The 21,604-nt window shown below is 38.9% G+C and overlaps 3 protein-coding genes across 11 annotated transcripts; 1 reads left to right on the top strand and 2 right to left on the bottom strand.

Moving 5' to 3' along the window:
• Positions 1 to 804: 804 nt before the first annotated feature.
• Positions 805 to 19,778, bottom strand: Acsl (Acyl-CoA synthetase long-chain). 9 transcript variants are annotated; one of them, XM_070214189.1, is made up of 12 exons: positions 19,696 to 19,713; positions 18,932 to 18,968; positions 8,392 to 8,633; positions 6,574 to 6,709; positions 5,099 to 5,161; positions 4,275 to 4,713; positions 4,007 to 4,213; positions 2,660 to 3,134; positions 2,425 to 2,597; positions 2,099 to 2,362; positions 1,766 to 2,041; positions 805 to 1,699 (listed from the first exon to the last, which is right to left on the bottom strand). In XM_070214189.1, exons 3-12 carry the CDS (start codon positions 8,412 to 8,414, stop codon positions 1,545 to 1,547), a joined length of 2,211 nt encoding a protein of 736 aa, XP_070070290.1. In that variant the 5' UTR covers positions 8,415 to 8,633; positions 18,932 to 18,968; positions 19,696 to 19,713; the 3' UTR covers positions 805 to 1,544. The 9 variants fall into 9 exon arrangements, with proteins under 9 accessions (XP_070070290.1, XP_017001086.1, XP_070070291.1 ...); XM_017145597.3 differs by lacking the exon at positions 19,696 to 19,713 and adding an exon at positions 19,383 to 19,496; XM_070214190.1 differs by lacking the exons at positions 18,932 to 18,968; positions 19,696 to 19,713 and adding an exon at positions 19,761 to 19,778.
• On the top strand, positions 3,223 to 3,965 carry LOC108060046 (uncharacterized). The gene is made up of 2 exons (XM_017145605.3): positions 3,223 to 3,661; positions 3,716 to 3,965. Exons 1-2 carry the CDS (start codon positions 3,327 to 3,329, stop codon positions 3,930 to 3,932), a joined length of 552 nt encoding a protein of 183 aa, XP_017001094.2. The 5' UTR covers positions 3,223 to 3,326; the 3' UTR covers positions 3,933 to 3,965.
• UQCR-11L (Ubiquinol-cytochrome c reductase 11 kDa subunit-like) lies at positions 5,550 to 5,981 on the bottom strand. Its single transcript, XM_017145606.3, has one exon. It carries the CDS (start codon positions 5,876 to 5,878, stop codon positions 5,618 to 5,620), a length of 261 nt encoding a protein of 86 aa, XP_017001095.2. The 5' UTR covers positions 5,879 to 5,981; the 3' UTR covers positions 5,550 to 5,617.
• Positions 19,779 to 21,604: the final 1,826 nt, after the last annotated feature.

The raw sequence follows: 21,604 nt of genomic DNA, 5'->3' as shown, positions 1-21,604 counted from the left end.
GCAAAAGTTCTAAAAAAGCTTACTGACCACTGATCGATAGCTAAATCGATACTTATCGGAAATTCAAAACCGAAAACCCGTTTTCCAAATCAATATTCAAGTTTACCGCTCAAGTAAAACTAGAAAATAGTTTTGTTTATTGTTTATCCAGTATTTCATACGATCAAAAATATAATAATGCGTTGATACTTATTTGTAATAATTGTCTTACATCTTTATTTACTTGCAACTCGTTTCTTTATTATTACAATAATGTATTTTATCAGCGTGATAAGTGTTCAATTTCGAAATCGGAGATACGAGAGCCATACGCCTTCCCTCGTCATTTTATAGAATTCGAAAATGTGTGTTTTTTTTATCTGTTTTATTAAGAAACGTAACGTTTCCACAAAAAATTGCTAAACGTTTCCTAAATATACATAGTTTAACTAAAAATATGACTACAATTTATTAAAAAAGTTCTTGCACATCTAAAACAAATGTTTTTAGTTTTTAGATCTTTAATTTAGGCTTTTTTGTTGGCCTTCTAGTGTTTTCCATTGTTTTTATATTTTGGTACTAAGTCTTTCATTTGTTGCATTTTAATTTTGACTTTTCTCGTTACGTGTTTGACATAATATATTTAATAAAATTTATATGATGATTTTTCTTTAACTAAATTGAGCTAAAATATATTTTACATTTGCCTTTGTAACCTTTTTTGCCTTTGTGTAATTAAAAATAATTTTTGGATGGTTCCATTTGTGTTTAGATGCATTTCTTCTGAGCCAAAAATAAGCAATTGCCAGGGAAATTCTTACGCTCTTCACTTTTCAGTTGTTGCTTTTAATTCATAATCAAGTCGCTTTCTTTTCTTCTTTCTACATTTCATTACTTCAAGAATTCCATACATTAAACTTAGCATAAAGAAGTACACTAAATATTAGATTTATTATACACATATATGCATTTATATAGACGTGTGTATATATCGTATGTACATAATTAATAGGCAACCACTTAAGCTTAATATAAAAATAAGTATTTTTTATGCAATATTCATTTGCCACAAAATGTACTAAAAACCGAAAACTGTACAGTTTACAATATTCATTCTCATCATCGGCAATCAGTTATTATATCTTTATCATTGTCAATCTGTTCAACGGCATTCTAAGCACATACACAGCGCATTTCCAAACCAAACCCAGCTGCAGCTATCTAGCAACAAAACTTCAACGAACTGTATTTATTAGGATGAGAAACGAGTGATTTTCAAAATTCTAGCAAATAAAAGGAAACAAAACCAAAAGGCAAATAAGAACTTTTTGTCTTTACATGCACAATATTACTAATCGTTTTCTCGTGTGTTTTGCTCGGCTTTCAGATCTTTTAGGACTTAAGCTAGGTTGGTTTTGGATTTGGTATGCATGCTAATGCCGTGTGGGGTGCTACTAAATCGCCATTAGTACACACTAGCTTCATTGCTGCTGCTCCACTAATGTAGTTGTCTCCATGTTGTTGTCGTTGCTGAATCGTATACCTCTCGTTTAGTACATTGACTTTCATGAGGCGTACATGCGGTTAATATCGTGCTGATATCTGTCCTGGATATCCTTGCGCTTCAGCTTGAAGGCGGCCGTTACCAGTCCCATGTCCGGAGACCAAACCTCCTTGCACAATGTGATAGCGGCGGGCACCTCGAACTTTTGCAATTTGCCTGCAAGAAATAAACAATTCGAAATTGGTACTTTCGAAATATATTTAATACACCATAATAACTCACATTTCCGCGCATGTTCAGCAATTTCCTTGAGTATAGCCTTCTCGATGATGGGCGATGAGCACAGCTCTTCGTAGGTCTTGTCGCCAAGTCCATGCTTCTGTGCCAGCTCCTCCAGATGATTTTGGTTGGGGACGACCAGCGCCACTGTGAACTGCTTTGTGGGATCTCCGTATACGCAAATGTTCTCGATAATTCCGCACGTCTTCAACTCTGATTCAACCTTGCCGAGGGAAACATATTCGCCGGCCTGCAGCTTAACCAGATCCTTCTTACGATCTGCAGAAAGCGAATAATCAGAAATGGAACAAAATACATTTCTTTAAACAAATTTACCTATAATCTTAAGTACGCCATCAGCTTGTATTTCGCCAATGTCGCCGGTTTTGAACCATCTGTGGCCGTCCTCCTCGAAGAAATCCTCGTTGGTCTTGCCGGGCAGCTTGTAGTAGCCCTGGGAGACACACTCGCCGCCGATGAGAACCTCGCCCTGGGGATACGGCTTGTTTGTGACGCGGTAGTTGCCTTCCTCCCAGTTGACCAGACGGATGTCGCAGACAGTCAAGGGTCCTCCAGTGCGTCCATAGGTCATATCACGGTCTTAAGTTGGGTGGCAGTCAATTAGTATATTGTAACGATAAGCCCTATCTGCAATCACTTACAATCCATTACTGTGGCTCCGGACGTGGTTTCCGTGAGACCATAGCCCTGAATCAGCTCCAAGCACAGGCAGGTCTTGATTTGCTCATGGGTATCGGCTGACAGAGGCGCCCCACCGGACATGATAATGCGCACTTTGCCGCCCATCAGCTTGGCCACCTTCTTGAACACCAATCTGCAAATGTATGAATAGTTTTAGTTACCAACTCGAGACCGTGATAAGCGTACTCTTCTTACTTGTCAATAAGCGGCGTCTTGTAGCCCCGCTGCACCCACTTGACTTTGTACTGGTAAAGGAATTTGAAGAGCGATTTCCTGAACGCCGAGCCCGAGTTGACCTTGTCGTTGATGCCCTTGGAGATGCGATCGAGTATCAGCGGCACCGAAGTCATGCAGGTGGGCTTCAGCACGGTGGCATCGCCCTTGCAGCCGCGTCGGATCTTGCTGCTAGTGTCGATCAGGGTCAGCGGGGTCGAGTAGCCAATGGGCACGCCGGTCATCAGGCACACACTCTCCGCAACCAGTTCGAAAACGTGAGCCAGGGGCAGGAAGCCGATCAGAACATCGTCCGGGTAGATGGGAACCATGTCAACGAAGCCCTTCATCGTGGCAATGCAGTTCTTGTGGGACAGCAGGACGCCCTTCGGTGTGCCAGTGGAGCCGGAAGTGTACATGATGATGGCAATGTCGTCGCCCTTGGGTGGCACGTTCTCTATAAGAATCAAAACAAAATTGAGGATTAATAAGAGTAAGCAATCATTGCATTCTCAACCAAACAGAGCACGCTATCCCCATCATGTCACCTTTCTCATATTTATATCAAGTACCGAATCATTTCGGTATAGGAGAAAAATTGTTTCAAAATTGTGTAGGGTAATATTTTAAATTAAAGACACGAATCAGAATGGCTGAAGTCCTGGAAGAATTCATCACCCTCACACCCTTGACTTGTGTGCAACAGTGCAACGCTTTACTAGGCGCCACATCAGGGAAACCGAGAAGCTGTTCTGTATTTTTCACTCTTTTTGGCGTATACTGCGGAGTTCTCGTCTTTCGCGCCTATCGAACGTATTCCTCGAAACAGGGAGGAGATGGTGAAAAGATATCGGAAGGAGTTACATTGGAGGCAAAAGCGGATGATCTGAACTTGGAACCAGGTCCCAGCCCAGTGAAAGAATTTGCAGAGCAAGCGAAGCCGATCCTGTTGCAGCCCGTCGAGTTTTCCAGCACTGACATGAGGTGAGAAAAGTCACGTGCCTTAAGATTCTCTGATATATTCGACCTCTTATACAGATGGCGCTATAGCCACCAACTGCCTGACGCAAGTCTTATGCAAGAATCAGATAGTGGTGAAGAAGTAACTCAAGATGACGAAACGCTGAGTAATGTGGGGGATAATAAAGATGAGGACGAGCCCGCCACAGTGTCAGTGGCCACATCGACATCGGGGGCAAGGTCTCGGGTGCACGAGGATGGAGAACATACCGAGGCAACATTATTTCCGGTGTGATGGCTCAATGACAAATTTATCATTTGATCGAGAATAAAATAAATCATTTTTTAACTCCCCCCCTTAGCACATACCAAATTTGCTGTCCTGTCCTGTCTTCACAACCTGGCTGAATGGCAAGATCTTGACGCCGTCCTTGAAGCCAGTGGTCTCTGTCTTTTGCAGCTGATCCTCGATATATATTATGGTCTTCACCAGCGGGCACTTGTCCAGCAGAGTCTTGAACTTGGGCAGCAGATCGTGCGAGGTGATAACCGTGGTGACTTCCGTTTCGGTGATGCCTGGCAAAAGATTCGAGTGTTATTTCGGGAACGCAATCATGATTATGAGCATTCTACTCACAGTGGGCCACTCCATCATCGCCCAATGTGGCATAGACGGTGACAATGGGCATGGCCTGCTTGAAGCATCCGTGGGCAGCGATCATCCACTCGGCGCGAGTCTCGGCAAAGATGACAATGTTCTCGCGCGGTTTCTGGCCCAGTTCCCGCAGACCGCGTCCGAAATTAGCCGCCGTACGCTCCGCTTCGGTGAACGTCTTCCACTTGTAGTCGCCCAGGTTGTACTTCTTGAAGACGCGTCCGTTCTGCTGCACCTCGTCCTCCTCGCTGAGGATCTGGCGGGTGCCCAGGCAGCGCTTCGACGTGTACGTCTTGGCCACATAGTTGAAGACCTTCTCCAGCGTGTCGATGTTCTCCTGCAGCATCTTCACGTGGACATCACGCGGCGGATCCGTAGTCCGGTAGGTCAGCTCATTGTCATCGTTCTTCACGATCTTTGCCTGGAAAATGTGCAAAATCGAGGCGATTAGTTTAACGTTCTGTCAGAGGTTGCGATTCGAAAATAACGCCAGATTAGGGGAGGGACCACAAAGTAGAGTCGACAGAGAGATAACGGACATGTGAGTTTTTGAGGGTTTGTTGAGGTGAGGGCCATAACTCAGGAGATCATGTTTCGTTGACCAACACCAAAAAGAGTCTCCAAACAGGGGATTCAACTCTGGGTACGATCACCAGTCCTTGGAACATTTATTGTGCGTGTGTGGTGTGTTTTTATGTGTGTGTGTGTGGTATGGGGGTGCCCCAATGTGTATTTGTGTAGTGTGTGTATGTTCCATAACAGATAGTATTATTAAATTAATAAAAACACATTTGCAAAAGTTAAACCTCTATGTCATCCGGCGCGTACTTGGACTCATCGACCAACATTTTCTGGTTAATGGGCTTGGCCTGTAGAGGAAGGAGGAGTTGAGATATGCGATGAGAAGCTGGTTTAGCCAAAGTATCGAATAAAGATTTGCTAATGCCCTCTATGATACCATTTTACCCTTTGTTATTTATGATCCCTCAGCCATCAGGATTTCACTTTAAGCAATTTATAATTTTAAAAGTCTACAGAAAGTTGCACTTAACATTTATGATGCAAGCGGTTTTAGTTTTCGACGTTAACGTAACCGTAACCCATAAACCTTATCAGCCCACTGAAAAGGCCAACCAAAAACCGCTCCATTTAGATAGTGAAAAATCAGATAAAAAAGTTCCTCAGCTGGGGCTTTTTCTAAACAAGTTGTAGCCGGAAATATTTTGGTTCTCATGCAATTCAATTAATTCCATGGGATCGTTTATTTAATTGCCAATTTTATTTTAATACTGTGCATGCTTTGATAATTATCCTTGAATTTTTCGTTACTTGAGTTTTTTGAAAAGACTGTGAGCAACGCAATGGTCCAATTCACCAACGAAGTCAAACAGTTCCTCCATGCAAGTTTCAGTTGTTTTGGACTTGGCATTTACACGATCATTGCACTCTTGATACTTCTTGTATAAGGAGTCGATATGACCCTTTTTCTGGCATTTCTCCCTAAGGGCTGCTTGCGGATCAACTAATTCCTCTTCGTCGTCACCGGCTTTAATGACAGGCAGCGAAAACCAGCTCTTAAATGCCATATTTAAAGTTTAAAAAAAAATGACGAATTTATTTTCCGAGAATTGTTTCCAGTTAACTCTTATTTAGAATTGCTTCTATCAGTTTTCGACTGACAGCTAACACTAACTTTGCTAACTATATAACATCTTCCTGTTTTTTAACATCTAACAAGCACATCCATTGTTTCCCCTGCGCGATTCCCTTATCAGGACCACCTGCGTTGTCTATATGGCCTGACAATCAGTGCAATTATTCCTAATATTCGCGGAATAACAAAGCAAAGCGAAAGCAAGAACATCGCTTGGGGTAATTGTCGTATAATAAAGCGAATCTCTGATAAAGACAAAGAGATAGTGGAAAAAGTGGACCTGGTCAATAAATCAAAAGTCGTCATGCACATTGATAGGAAAAAGAAATGAAACTAGGGGCACCTGGTATAGGAAATTAAATGTGGAAAAAACTAAATCAAGCTGATAAGCAAGGGTGCAGTTTTGAAAAGAAATATATATATACGAAACTAAAGCATGCGATTGTAGCTAAGTAGCCAGGTCTCTGTACTTTGGAACGGCCAGTGCAAAGTCGAAAGTATTTCAACTACACGATTCTAGAGATAGTTACAGCCGTCGCACTGATTGGCCGCCGCGTAAGTGAGGGGCTTTTTCCATATATTTCCACTAGCAAAGAGTTACTCCGGATCCCTGGTCCGAGCACTCACCTTCACGCGACGCGAGTCCTGCCGGCGTTTCCAGGGTTTCTGCAGCACCAAGTAGACCGGCAGCGTGATGATGTCGTACATGAAGGCGATCGCCTTGATCGCGCCAATAGCGCTCTGCACCCAAAAGCTGTCCATTCTGGAAAGACAATGAAAAATACAAATTAGTGGCCAATTGGTATGCAAATTTCAGCAGGGAAGAACTATTGGTTTCCACGCCCCGGTTGTCTGTTCAAACGATTCCTCCATTGCACCCACCCATCCACTCGTTGTAGCGCCGTCGCAAGCCGAAAACCAACTGATATCACCACCTGCCGCTGCTGCCACTGTTAGTTAGCAGGTCTTGAAAGTCCGCCAACGGAAAGGGGTAGACACTCTCACGCTCAGTTCAGTTCAGTCCGATTCTCGGTGCTCAGAAAACGCTTTTCAAACGGGCGATAGGGAATAGGCGATAGCAAGTGGAGAGCACTGGGGGTGTTCGGCTTTTTATCAGCTAGAGATTGGTTAGCCGTAACGAGCCGAAGTCCGAATCGCAAGTAATAACTCACCCTCAAGGGGCCCGAGTAATTCGCCATTGTAATGAACTAAAACTTGAGTGTATGTCTGGTACTCGTCTGGACCCTTCTCGTACGTCTGGTTTCTTATCGACGACCTGAAACCAATCTACAACTAGATTGACTAACAAGTACCCTATAAAACGTGTCACAAATCAAGGATATCTGCAATATTTCATTAATCATCGAGTAATCTTTACGATGGGAAATACTTCTCAAAATTTGTACCTGATTTGTGGGTCGTTCTGCCTTACATTTTTACGTTAAAAACTTTTATTTTCTGTTATAACAACAAACAGTTAACTGAGCTATTTCTTCTCCTACCTTATCTCTAATTTATTTTTGTACTTATCAACACCCGAAAATATCCCACAAATTTGTCAGCAAATCTCACTTTCTTTGCAATTCCATTAATATTGCCGCCATGATGTCGCTTTTTTATCACGTTATTTATAATTGCATTTAGACAAAAAACGCATGCCAAATATTTTTAAATTTTGATTTCTCATTAAAAATTTGACCGCTTGCCACCAGAACACTAGATAAACTTATTATCGCAATGCTAAATTAATTAAAATCGTACGAGTTTCATTTTAAAGTACTGTAAGGCAAAGGCCTTTTACTAGGAACTTCGCTTATCCATAATTGATAATCGCTCGTGGCTGGATTAATTTAAAAACCAGTTACTAACATAGAAAGCTAGAAGCAAGTTATCTTTGGAAAGGAGTCATGCTGAGATTCACATTTATTTATAAATAAATAAAGCAAATATAATATACTGCTAGTGGTACATAGAAATATGTGAGCGATCCCAACCTGTGGCACTTTTTATAATCCGTAGTGAAAAATGTAGTAAAGACTGCACACTTGATAAAGAAATTGTGTGTGAGTGGTGGCCTGATAAGCAAATCGAACACCAGCCTTGAACTTGGATTGCGCAAGTGGGCATGACGTCAATTTCCCGGTTGCAGTATTTCACAGGAAATATTTCAAATCACTTTGTTAAAGCAAAATTATTTTATTTTATTTCTAGCTCGATTACTTGAATACGCAAATTTGTAATAGAAAACTCTTCATTTGATTTCAAATAACTATAAGTCTTCAGGATAGTGTTTCTAGATGAAATAAGTTGCATTATTATAACACTATTCTCCTTATTCAAAGAACCCACAACCAAAAGCTAACAATAACATATGTATGTACTAATGGAATACACGAAAAGCAAGCATTTAATTAAACAGACGCTTTATCAAATATATATACTTACTGCGCATCATCTTCGATGAACATCTTGCCGTTTGTTTTTTATTTGTCCGATATTTTAATTGAATGGATTATCTTGATGGGTGGTGGGAATAGGTGAGGTGCGAGAGGGTTAACGCTCTCTTTATGTGGGGGATATCCTCCAAAAGAGCTTAGCTCTGATTGAACGAACAAACAATGGATGCAACAATAAAACGATGACGTCAGGTGTCCCTCTCCAGATGTTGTTCTGTTTGTTGTTTTCACCTGCAACCGGAAAGAGAACGAATATATGCATTTATGTAGTGAAAATGAGATAAGACAACAAAATGGGGGAAATACAAAAATACGAGGAAAGCGTGAAAGTTTGCATAATTGCATAAAACCGTAACCAAATGTGTGTGTGATGACATAATAACAAAACAGAAAACCAAAACTTCTCTGTTAAGATATCATTTATTTAAATAATATCTTGGTACAGAAAATATTTCCCTTTTCCACTCTTAAATTAGATAATAATAATCAAATCAAGCGTAAATATTATTTCAATTAGGTAACATCCTGACCTTCTTAGATATTATAATCAAAATAAAAATTAAAGCCCAAACAAGTTTTGGTTACGTATTTGGTTTTCCTGGATATTTGCCAGAGAACCAAAATGCTGATAATAAGAACATGAAAAACGATTAAAGATGATATCAACAAAGAAAGAGTATATGTATATAGAGCAAAATTAAAATTAGACGGGCTGTTTAAAGTGAAAAGCAAGAGAGGTGATTGCGTAATCGGGTTCTCTAGCTCTCACATTCACTCTCTCTGTCTCTCTTAGTTCGCCCATTAGTGAAGGTAGATAAACATTGGTATAGGTCGGGGACATCAATAGAAACTATACAAATTCGTTGGCATTAATTTACACAACTTACGAAAGAATGTTTTGGCGCTTTTTTTCTTATTTATGAACAAAATGGCCAAAGTCCGACCGAACAAGGTTTATCCGTTCTGAAAGCAGATATCAAATGGATTCCTTAGAATCTGCCGTCACTGATAAACAACGAAGAGCCCTCCATTTCAAGGCGCCCAAAGTTCGTTTCTTATGCAATCTCTCGAAACTCACAAATCATGTGATATGCGAGTGGTATAAAAGGGTATACAAATGTGAAACTTCAGTTCAGTCTGCTTCGGTGGAGTGCATTGAACTGAACCCAAAATACAGATCTTCTGGTCGGTTATCCCTCGTACCCCAGTCATATGGGAAAAACTCGGAGCAGAAGAGTCGAAACCGTAAACGTTGGGAATACGTGTTTTGTTTGCAAAGAAAGAGAATATGAAAACATAACGAAGGCTGCAAAAACAACACCATTCGGTATTTAAATATTATATAGGCAAAAAGAAAAAGACAGTTTGCAAACAGTCGGCACAGTGGTTGAAAAATGGTTTATACAGTTGAAAAAAATCGACTTTTCTTTAGAAAGATCTCCAACGTATGAAAGAACGCTTCTATATCGCAGACCAACTAACTTGCTTTTGATAATAAAGATTATAATCTTTATATAACGTGTTTTATAATTATTAGACTTATAGAGGTTTAGAGCTAGGATTGCTCGAGTTATAAATATTAAACTGCTTATATTTGGCCTTTAACTATTAACAAATTCAAACTAAAATCTTTTTCTATTATGTAAGCTTTTTTTGCGCTTTAAATCTTTTTCCGACCACACTCAGAAAATGAATCGCCCTGAATTTTAGAAAATCGCCTATGGATTTGCTTCACTGGCGATTTTTTTCTTTAAAATAAAAAAATTTTCTACTGGTAAAGAAAATTTTCTTCCAATTAATCAAAATTCATTAAATTCAAGAAATATTCCAGAAATATAGAAAAAAATCGCCAGTAAAGCAAATCCATGGGCGATTTTCTAAAATTTTTTTTTGAGTGCACCACTGTGCAAAGTTCAAAGCGCTCGTGTGGCGCAAAACATAGGCGAAAGTTGTTTAGCTGCCGTTGTAGCTTAATGAATGAAAATTAAATGAAAAAAAATATTAAATCGTTTAGCGTTACATTATGGGTCGGTACAATAATTTCCACAGTTCACCAATGTGATATTCGGATCTTGAACCCCGGGTCAGGGTTCAAACTCAATGTACACAAAAAGAAACGAGATCGCCGAGAATGGCGTGCTAGAAACAAAGGTTATGCCAAGCATTCTCTCTAACTAAGCAATCATGCTCTGGTTGAAAACAATAAGGAAATTGTGCGCATTAAGCCTGTGATTACTGTAATCCGTACTTTGGACGCGACACGCCCCCACACCGCCCCTCTGGCCAGCAGTGTGCGATGTCGCACATGTGAAAAAATTATGGCGGTTGTGCCTAAATAAGCACTACTCTGAAAACTGATTGAATCAGATCCGATTCGTAAGCCTTGGGGTTATAAAACACACACACCCGGCGTATGCGTAATGTCTTACAACGATCGCAGAAGGTCAACAGCCATCAGAAAACCTTTAGGATAAAACAAACTCTTTGCGTTAGCCGCTAAAAATTGCACTTCATTTTATTTTTTATTTAAAAATTTTATTTAAAGGTTTTAAGAATGCATGTTACGATCCAATAAAGATGAATTGATATACTTAAAATGTCATTTTCGAAATGTTGTGATGGTTGAAATTGCATTATACACTCATAAAAATAATTTTCTACATTTTAGAAAATCGCCCTAAAAAAATTTTCGCCCTTGAACTGAGAAAAATTTTCTATTTTCACGACAAATTTGCCATAAATTCAAGGCAGGTGACCATAAAAAAATATTTTTAGGGTTAATTTTTCTATTTTTCTAATATTTAGGGCGATTTTTTTCGATTTGCTTCGTTTTGACCTTTTCTAAATCCAACGGCGAATTGCCCTAATTTTTTTTCTAAAATTTTTCTAAATACAAGGGCGATTCGCCTTAAAAATCACTCCAAAAGTGTGAAATTCGGTAGCCCAGCGGTCTAATCACTTGCGCTTTCAACTTTGCTATATGAGGACTAAGGTCGTGGGGTTGTGGGTTCGAACCCTGTGTGATTCAACTTGATTTTTATGTTTTTTTTTTTTTTGTAAACATTATAATACTGAGGACATTTTTTCGTCCGAATTTTAAATTAAAGTAGTCTTTAAACCTTAAAAATGTATGGGAGTTCTGAGTTAAAAGCATACTTTGTGTTGCGGGCAAGAAAACGGGACTAATTGTCACAGTCGTCAGGAAAAAAAATATACGGTTTAGTTGCCTTTAGTCAAAATATAACGTAGACCTCAAGAAAATAAGATGTCTGCAGAGTTTGTTCGTTGTCTTGCGCGATGGGTCTGTGGTGCAGCGGTAGGACGTTAGACTCTAAACCGAGAGGTCGTGGGTTCGATTCTCGCAACGACCAAAAAAAGTAAGTTGTTTTTTCTCCTCATATTTATTTCCCTAATTCGTTTACAAACATGATTTTTCAGTTCTAACGGCTGTGTTGTATAGATCGGGCCCCCCTCTTAACGCAGCTCCCATATAAGCTACACACCAATACAATAATATGAAACGGTGTCCTCCGCCGGTGTTGTTTAATTAAAGCAGCAGTCCCAGAATATAGACGATTAAAAAAAAAACATGCTTCCCAAATTCAGTTAAGCATGCTCAAACACGATTTTTTTTAATTTGTCTAATTTTTTAGGGCATTTGCCTATAAAATCAGAAAATTCGCCCTTAATTTTAGCAAATCACCCTAAAAACAGGAAAATATTTCTTATTTCAAGAAAAATCACCCTAAATTAAACCAAATTTCCATCGGGATTTTTTAGAAAATTTTTCTAAATACACGGGCGAATCGCCAGCGGATACGATTTATGGGCGATTTTCTAAATCCACGGGCGAAAAGTCAGTTTTTTAGGGCGATTTAGGGTAAAAATTTCTATGAGTGTAATTAGATATTTGTAAGGTAAACAATAGAGTAAACGCACGCTAATAACGGAAATTACGGTTCAATAAAAGTTTAAAAATTGATAAACGTTATGGTTCAGTTAAAATGCACTTTCTGAAGTAAGAGTTTCAGCAAATAACAAATTTAATTACTGGCATGTGTATAAAGATTATCTGATTACCTTAGGCACTTAAAAATATCAAAAGGGGTTCACATGTACGAGTTCAAATCTACACATTTTTGTTAAAATTCAATTTCAGTTAATCATCATTTATAGCCAGCATTAAGCTGATTACACAATGCAAACTGTTTCTAATTTTAGGGTGAAACTCGCTTAATTGCTTCTAATAGAACAAAGGCACAAACCTTGTATTAATTACAACTGACAACGCTAGGTGCTTGTAACTGTTTTTCTCTACTGCTGTGGTGCTAAAATACACAAGCTCTTTCCGTTTTCGTATTGATTGCTATTATTATTTGCGTACATTGCACGACAGACTGCAACCGGCTGAAAGGCATTGTTTAAACGAGCACGTTGTGCTTGATTAAATCAGAAAATACACCTGGAGTCGCCGCGAAAATAAAGAGTATAAAGTAGAGCAAACCTCGAACTTGAAACAACTTTTGTGCTGGTGTTTACAAACTGTTATTTTTGCTGACGCCAATGGAATTGCAACTTCGCAAAAACGGAAAAGTAAAACAAAATGAGCTGTCAAAGTCCAAGATCGCTTTTTGCTCCAAGCTCGGGCATTACGAAATCGCCGAGCAATGCCAAAACTAAAGCGTTCTACATTAATTGTATAGAATGGCAACAAAGAGAAAACTTCAACTCGTAAAGAACACGTCACCAGAAATGCCTTAGACATAAACGTGTCCACTAACGGACGTCATTTGTGTTTTTCATACAAATATTTCGTATATTTCACTTTGTTGTGCGAAGTTGCGCAGCAGAAAATAAACGAGTGACTCAACTTTTACCTTTTTTTGTTTGTTTCGTGAAATACTTTCTCAGCTCTAGTTTTAGCCACCTGTATTGATCGATTCTCCCTCGATCAGCTGCTACATTGTTTACAATTGAAAACGCCACTCTGTACATATAGCGCTTGCATAAATATTACTTGAACTTTGGTCAAGGTGTCGCTTTTAAATGGGAAATAGTAACGGGAACTGATTGCCTTGACATTGGAAGAGGGGGCAGGCGGTCGAAAGAAGTGAAAATGTGAGAACGCGACATTACTCTGCCCGCTGCGAGTGCGCATAATGCAAAATTTAAATTAAATTGCAACATTTGATTCATTTATTTCCATGCAGGCGACATTACGTGAGTGTCTGCTATATCTCCGTCTGTCCCGCTCCCTCGAGCGGTCGTTCTCGGGCGAATAATGGGGTAACAAAATCATCGTATGACTGTGTCAAAGTCCAAAATAAAAATACTTTTTTTTTGCAGTCGCAGTACACACATAAAAACGAGAAAAATTGCTCAAACGAGATTGAAATAAAGACAACAACAATACTACACAGAACAAAATTAATTTAAGATAACATGAGAACAAATGTGAATACGTATATTTTCCGATTAAAGCGTCTTATGTAATTAAGTTACATTATCTTAGACGACTAATCTAATAGATTAGATAAGATACCATTTATTCGAAAAATCACTTCAGAACTGATGCTTAAAATCCAGATTCCAAGCCAGTAACTTAAGATCTTAAACTTATAGTAAAGAATTTAAATTTAAAATGAAAACTCTAGAATCCAGAGGCAGTTATACAAAAATGTTCCCTGTGTGGTTTCAGAGGCATCAGCAAGTGAGAACAACATTTGCACGGGGCGTTGAATATTTCATTGAATGAAAATGAGCCACAGAGAAAGAGAAACAAACATGCCAAACAAACAACAACCGAGTGACCGTGTGTGTGGGTGTGTTTTGGAGGCGAACTGAAAATAAATTTGATTACCGCCTCGGAGAAAGAGAGAAAGGAGAGAGAGATCTACACCCACCCACACACCCGCAGAGAGAAAGAAAGATCGGCGAACTCTCTTTTGCACTCGCTCACTTCGCATGAATGCTCGGGATATTTATGTAAATCGGTGTGTGTGTGAAAGTAAGGCAGCCGCGTAGCGCTAAAATAAATGACCTAGACAAGCGAGTACTTATCTTTAGAGTGACCATCAACCGCGAGCACGTGCTCGAGTGAAATTTTCCAGAGGAAAACAAACTTTGGCAATGATCGCGAGAGGTGGGGGCAGTAGGCAAAGTCAAAAGCCCGGTTTAATCGAAGCGGTACTGCGCGAAAACCGGTTAGAAAATCTACCAAAGTCATGACTAAAACAAACACAAATAATGCTCATACGATCCAGGGGCTTAGATCGAAGGGGCTTTTACTACCTCTTTTATTACCGGTATTCAGTTCCCCCTGCTTTCCAAGCCACTGCCACTGAAAGTAAGAAAAAAGCGACTTGTTTTCTAAACCTGCCGCTTGCCAAACACAGAACTTTATTAAGCCGCAAACAAGGTACAAAATTTGGTTGGCATGCCAACCAGAAATAGAAACGGGAACCAAAACATCGTTTCAAGAAATTAAAGCGTTTACGAATTAAACACTATGAAAAAATATATGAAAGGTGAATTTGATAATATTAAACAATATGGAATTCGAAAACAATAACACCAAAATATATATTTGATCATTAGAAGTCACCCCAAAAGTCATTTAATTCAATTTAAATCTGCCGTTACATAAATAACAAAGCGAACATTTTTATACCCGTTACTCGTAGAGTAAAAGGGTATACTAGATTCGTGCAAAAGTATGTAACAGGTAGAAGGAAGCGTTTCCGACCCTATAAACTATATATATTCTTGATCAGGATCACTAGCCGAGTCGATCTAGCCATGTCCGTCTGTCCGTCTGTCCGTCTGTCTGTCCGTCTGTCTGTCTGTATGAACGCTGAGATCTCGGAAACTATAAAAGCTAGAAGATTGACATTTTGCATGCAGATTCTAGGAGTTCCTACGCAGCGCAAGTTTGTTTCAAAAGGGTGCCACGCCCCCTCTAACGCCCACAATCGCTAATATACGATTTAAAAAATTTCAATATTTCGGAAAAGTAAAAATTCAGTTTTGTGGTGTTTATCAATACCTATCGAAATGTAGAAGAAATTTTTTAAATCGGACCATTCGTTAAAAAGTTACGGCGGATCAAAGTTTTTATCTCCTCCTTCGCACTTCCTTTAGCTGAGTAACGGGTATCTGATAGTCGGGGCACCCGACTATAGCGTTCTCTCTTGTTAAGAGTAGATTTGTAGCGCAATCTGCAGCTGTTGCATCGGACAAACCGAAAAAATAACGGTAAAGCTAAGCTGTTGAAGGGCTGGCAAGCTGCCAAAACGGGGGTTGGGCAACAGGCCGATTACAGATTGTCATTACAATTCGAAATCCAGGGGCGGCTAAGGGCAGGCGGTGGGCGGAGTAGGGGGCATCAGTCGCCCAGACATCGCGTGACTATTTTTGACTCTACGCCCGATGAGACAAAGAATATAGGGAAAGGAAAATGAGATTCAGCCACTGCAGCTGCACAGTAAAAATTAAGGGGGCTATCAAATTACAACACGTTTTTTAAATATATATTTTTTTTATATTTGGAAAGTGAACTTGACTTGATAACTTTATATCTAATAATGGAAAGTTTAATTTTAAACTAAAATCAATATTGTTTTGAGTAATTAAAAATGTTTTTAAATAATTAAAAGGTACATACAGATCGTAAAAATGACAAACAGTGGATAGTCTACTGCCGTTAGGGACTTTGATTCCAACTTTATTTATATTTTTCTACAAACAACTGTAGTTTCATCTTTGTAAAAATACTACCACCACATCTTATAGTTCAGTGTGGCAATGGGAAAAGTCACGAGGCGCTGGGCAAAAGAATCGACGAAGAGGGGGGTGGCATTATGGGGTTGTTGGGTGGCAAAGCGGCAAGCACTGTGGCACGTTTTTCCTTCGATATACCAGCTGAAAATCGTATGAGTTTCAGGGGAAATGTTGCCGCCGTGAGCTTAAAACAAAGTACAAGAATAATGCGGCGAAGAGAGAGCGAGAGACTTTGAGAGCCGGCTGCATGTGAGTGTGAGAGTACTGTACTGCACTCTGGCTTCAGCGCGGAGAGCGAGTGAGCGAGAGAGAAAGCAGGGGCAGAGAGCCAGGGGCAAAGTGTAAAAAGGTCAAAGAGCAAATTGTTTACATGAGGCAACCGCAAATGAGAGACGGGCGGAAAACTGGGCGGTCTGGCCATGAATGAAAGCTGAGACCGGCAAACGTGGCCCGCCCACGAGGTGAACATTTTCCGTGTGGGAGGGAGTCGTTGCAGGTGGTGGAACAATGGCCATTTCAACACCCACTTGAAATTCTTCCGCTTTTAAATTCCAATAAGATGGGTTTAACTAGGTGCCTTAAAATATAAATACGGTTGTACTCTTTCAAAGTCCAATTAATCTAGCTAACTTTAGAGGACATAGAAGTTCTGCAATACTCAAACAAATTATTGTTGAACATGGTCGTTCGATTGTAACTAAAAAGGAAATCAACAATCATTCCAAAGAATATCTCAATAGTTAATTTCCTCAATTCAATAACCCTAAAAGCCGTACCTCTTGAATTCTCAATATAGATTAAATTTAGTTTCGATTACCTTTTCAATAACTCAATGACATTTATAAGATGGTAAATAAAATTAACACTTAAAAATTAAATGGATTTGTAATATGAGGACAAAGTACCCTTCAAATTTGGTTTAACTTTAAGGGCCGTTTTCTCGTTCTTTTGTTAATTTTAAAGTAGGGATAAAACAATGATTTCTTACACGATTTCAAGGTTTTAACCCTACTTTAAATTTAACAAACGGACGAGAAAACGGCCCTAAGAGCCTTCTAAATCTATCAAATTTTTAAAACAAAAAGTTACAAATTTTAACTCTTATTTAAAATTACTCATATTAAGTATGATTTTAAAGCTACATATATATTTAAGTTTAACTAGAATCACGAATCATTACATTTTGGCTTAAAGGGACTTCATTTAAAGCAAGTTTTAGTACTATTTTGTTACATTACACTATTGAAATTATCACTTAACACTTTTCTTAAAACCAACTTTATCAGATAAAGCTTCACTGGCTGTAACGTTTTAGTGCCAGGGCCTACATTTTTTAGATCCTACCTTTACACCGACCTATGAACGTAGGCACTTCAACTTGCTTATCGCGGGTCTATCTGATCCGGCTGAACTTTTGAATCGCTCCCAGTTTGATGTACGGCTTTAATGTGCCCCCGCCTAGAGAGGAACTACTACCGGCAACAGGGATGTGAGCGTTATTTCGATTATTAAGTGCTTCCACCTCGGCTGTCTGAGGCGCGTTTCCGGCCAGAAGTAGAAGCCGCGCCCTAGAAACAAAAGCGTGGCATGAAAAGTGCAACCCACCCACAAACTGGCTCTCCCACTCCCCCACCACCCACCGCCCACTGCTCAGCTGGTCGCGAGGTATTGAAAACAGATGACACACGGCGCCCACAAAGATAAAACTCGCATGATTTTCAGTTGGTATAACAAGCCGAGACAAAGAGAGAGATATATCCAGGGTGCGAGCGAGAGGGAGGGGGAGAGATAAGAGCGAGTTTGCGCAGAGCACGTTACAAGAAAATTACACGTGCAAGCCAAGTAGGGGAAATCCACCAAGAGAGCGAAGGACAGAGAGGGAGAGAGCGAGCAAGTGAGATATTTTGTTTATGTGCGTAGGTTTATAATGGAATGGGACCCTTCTGTTCGCATCTAATTACAATTTAAACTGCCTTGGGAAAGAATGCAATTAACAGGTTAAAAATAACGGTAAGGCAGTCGTAAAATACAGTCAAGCCTCAACAAGTCGAATTGTTTGAACTTTCGGTTCAGAGCGATTAAAGATAATGTAATACAACTTAAGCTTTTTAAAGTCCAATGAAATTTTTGATTACATTAAATACTTCCGCGTTACTGGACTTTAAGCAGACATTTTTCAAATCCCATTATAAACTGAAGTTCATTTGTTTATTTGTAAGGTCAAAGCGTAAATGAAAATTCAAAAATTAAACAGAAAATATTGTAAAGTAGGTAAATATTTTCTAATATTTACAAACACAATTTTAGGCGCAATCAAAAATCATGTGGTATTAAACAAAAATACAGAGTACACTTGATTAAGAAATTATTTAAAGTTATCTTTGTTAAGGGAAAATGAAACATACTTTTTCAGAGATTTTTAATGTGTCATTTAAAGGGATTTTTTTTTTATTGTTTTTCGAGTAAAACGAAGATGCCCGACTGTAATCCAGTGGCGAAAGCCAAACAAATCAATAAACAAACGGCAAACAAAATAAGTCTGGGCTGCCAATGGCAACCAATTGCATAAGGAAAGTGCACTTGGGCTTGCACCAGCCCTAAGGCTTTTAAATTGGGTCAAGAGAGAGGGGGAATGTTGACTCCTGGCCAAGAAAATTTATTGGGTAAATACTCGTACATAGATAAGGTGGCGTGACATCCTCGAAAAAGGAAGGGAAGCCGGCGAAAGAGAGAACCAAGTCCTGACTTACCTAGGGATTTGTGTTTCAGAGAGCTTTATTCTCAGTTCTAGACGGCGGAGGCGGGATTTTGGTGGGCGCACATGCAACGATTATCAAAATAAAATACAGAAATCAGCCAATGGATCACGGATCGAAACAAATCACCGATTATATAAAATGACGTTTTGCCAATAAGAACGCACGCACACACACGCACGCAAACGCACACGTAATACCAGCATAAAATAAAATGTTGCGTTGGCGTCAGCACGCTTTTCCGTTTCTCTTCTATATCTACTTGTTCTCGGAACTCTCGGAATTTTCTTTTTAGATAGTCTACGGTGCGCTTTAATTGATAAAACTTTCGCAAAACTTTCACAAAACTGCACAAATGCTCACTGGCACTCACACACACAGGCAGGGCAGCGTCGCACGTGTGTGCGTGTTTATCACGCCACTCGGAAATCACTTTTCTACTTACACACACTCTGAGTAGTATTTTAAATTGCGTTTTATTGTTTTTTTAGTGACTTTTGGTTTTGCTTAGATTGGCGCCCGCACAAAAGATATAAATCCGGGCACAACGTTCTCAAATCACGTTAAGTTTGCGTATGCGCTATTTTTCGACGTCGCTTGCCACGAGAATATTTTCTTTCTCCTTCGCCGCTGCTCTCTCTCAAATGCCGATGATGACTCTCCTTTCTGTGTGTGTTGTTCTGGCCTTTTCAATCAATTCCTATTGCCCTATTGCAATTGATTTGTGTTTTCAATGCACCGGCTGCATATTTACTCACGTCATGCCACCAACAGTTGCACCGTTGAGTTTACCCCTCTTTTTTTAGCGGTTTTGCAGACTTACTTTTCGAAGACTATACTATTTGCATTTTGAGCAGTGGTGGAACATGGATCGATGTTTATTAGATACTATCGATAGTACAACCGTTGGTCATACTAAAATGTACCCAGGGTTAGCAGACACAAAACACGGGAATATGGGCACAGTAATAGGGTCTTCCCACAGAGCTCCATCTACCATCCGTTGATCGGTTTTGCCGTTCCGAAAATTTCCTTGTTAGTCCGCCATCCAATTTTGACTAGGGATGTCGAAAATATATCAAAATATCAATATATCGATATTTTTTACGAAAAAATAAATATTTTTATCGTGATATTTTTTTTGAATAATTATCATATATCATCGATTTTTTTTTTCACATGTTTTTGATAATTTTAAGTGATTTCACTTTTCATCGGGACAAGAAAAATTACATATGGGACGCTCCATATCAACCCGGCCACCCCCCTTTTTTTTTAATTTTCTATGTGGAAAGTACCACATTGACTGCAAAGCCCCTTGCTTCCAATATTTTACCTCATACCCATTTTTTCAATGTTACCACTCTTTCGCCGTATAATCGCGTAAAAAAGAAAACACAAAATCATTTTTATCCTGCGAACGAAAGAAACAATTGGCATGGTTCAAAATCAGAAAAACCTGTCTTTCCATAGCCGGTTACGAGAAAAATAATAGATTTTATTAGACCGTAGATGACCAAGCGATAGCGTTTTTAAAGTCTAAAAGTAGGATTTCGTCCAAAGGGCCAGTCTGCAAAAATACCATTATATTTTTCTCAGAAAGCCCCATATTTAACGGATTTTATGCCACTGATTTCAAAGTGGGATCTCTCTTGAGGAATTAGCTATGAATTCTTTTGTACGTTTTTGTAGTAGTTAACTGTCAGAAAAAGCTAATAAGTAATATAAAATAATCGTATATGCTTTGGAAAAAATTAACAAATCAAAGAAAAGAATTCATAGCTAATTCCTCAAGAGAGATCCCACTTTGAAACCAGTGGCATAAAATCCGTTAAAACTCGGGCCTTTTGAGAAAAATATAATGGTATTTTTGCAGACTGGCCCTTTAGACGAAATCCTACTTTTAGACTTTAAAAACGCTATCGTTTGGTCATCTACGGTCTTAAAAAATCTATTATTTTTCTCGTAATCGGCCATCGAAAGACAGATTTTTCTGCTTTTGAACTATGCTGATTGTGCCTTTCGTTCGCAGGTTAAAAATGATTTTGTGTTTTCCTTTCAGCGCGAATATACGGCGAAAGAGTGGTAACATTGAAAAAATGGGTATGAGGTAAAATATTGGAAGCAAGGGGCTTTGCAATCAATGTGGTACTGTCCACATACAAAAAAAATCAAAAAAGGGGGTGGCCGGGTTGATATGGAACGTCCCATATGTGAAAAATGATATTTTTCGGCAAGTGAAAATGCATAGCATAGCATTAAGAATTCAAGAAAAAAAAGCGCGGGAAATACTAGATTTTAATATTATAAGTAAAAACATTAATTAATAAATATAAACTAAAAATTATAAAAATATAATTTAAGATCGTATGTGGGTTAATGTTTAGTGGTTATTTCTTATGCAGCTTAAAATTAAAAAAAAAAATAATAAAACGAAAATATCAAAAATATCTGATATATAGATATTTTTTTTCTGATATATCAAATATCATTTTGATTTTTTGTTTAAATATAAAATATCATCGATACGATATTTTTAAATATTTCGACATCCCTAATTTTGACGGACTTTGACGGGCTCTTTTATGCGATAGTTAGACGATGTTTTCTCCGTGCAACTCTGAATTCTTCCTCTTGACTGTGAAAGGGTTAGCCGAGACACAAATC

The sequence above is a fragment of the Drosophila takahashii genome, chromosome 2R, assembly GCF_030179915.1.
Source record: "Drosophila takahashii strain IR98-3 E-12201 chromosome 2R, DtakHiC1v2, whole genome shotgun sequence".
Classification (NCBI taxonomy): domain Eukaryota; kingdom Metazoa; phylum Arthropoda; class Insecta; order Diptera; family Drosophilidae; genus Drosophila; species Drosophila takahashii.
The sequence above is the reverse complement of the archived record's forward strand: the minus strand, read 5'-3'. Positions and strand labels throughout refer to the sequence as shown.

Bases quoted from the DNA above. Each gene is read 5' to 3' on its own strand.
- LOC108060046 (XM_017145605.3), top strand. From the start codon at position 3,327: ATGGCTGAAGTCCTGGAAGAATTCATCACCCTCACACCCTTGACTTGT. The intron at 3,662-3,715 runs GTGAGAAAAGTC...CCTCTTATACAG, and splicing joins TTTTCCAGCACTGACATGAG to ATGGCGCTATAGCCACCAAC.
- UQCR-11L (XM_017145606.3), bottom strand. From the start codon at position 5,878: ATGGCATTTAAGAGCTGGTTTTCGCTGCCTGTCATTAAAGCCGGTGAC.
- Acsl (XM_070214188.1), bottom strand. From the start codon at position 7,550: ATGGCGGCAATATTAATGGAATTGCAAAGAAA. The intron at 4,714-5,098 runs GTTTAACTTTTG...CACATTTTCCAG, and splicing joins ACGCGCCGGATGACATAGAG to GCAAAGATCGTGAAGAACGA. The intron at 2,363-2,424 runs GTAAGTGATTGC...ACCCAACTTAAG, and splicing joins CGGAGCCACAGTAATGGATT to ACCGTGATATGACCTATGGA.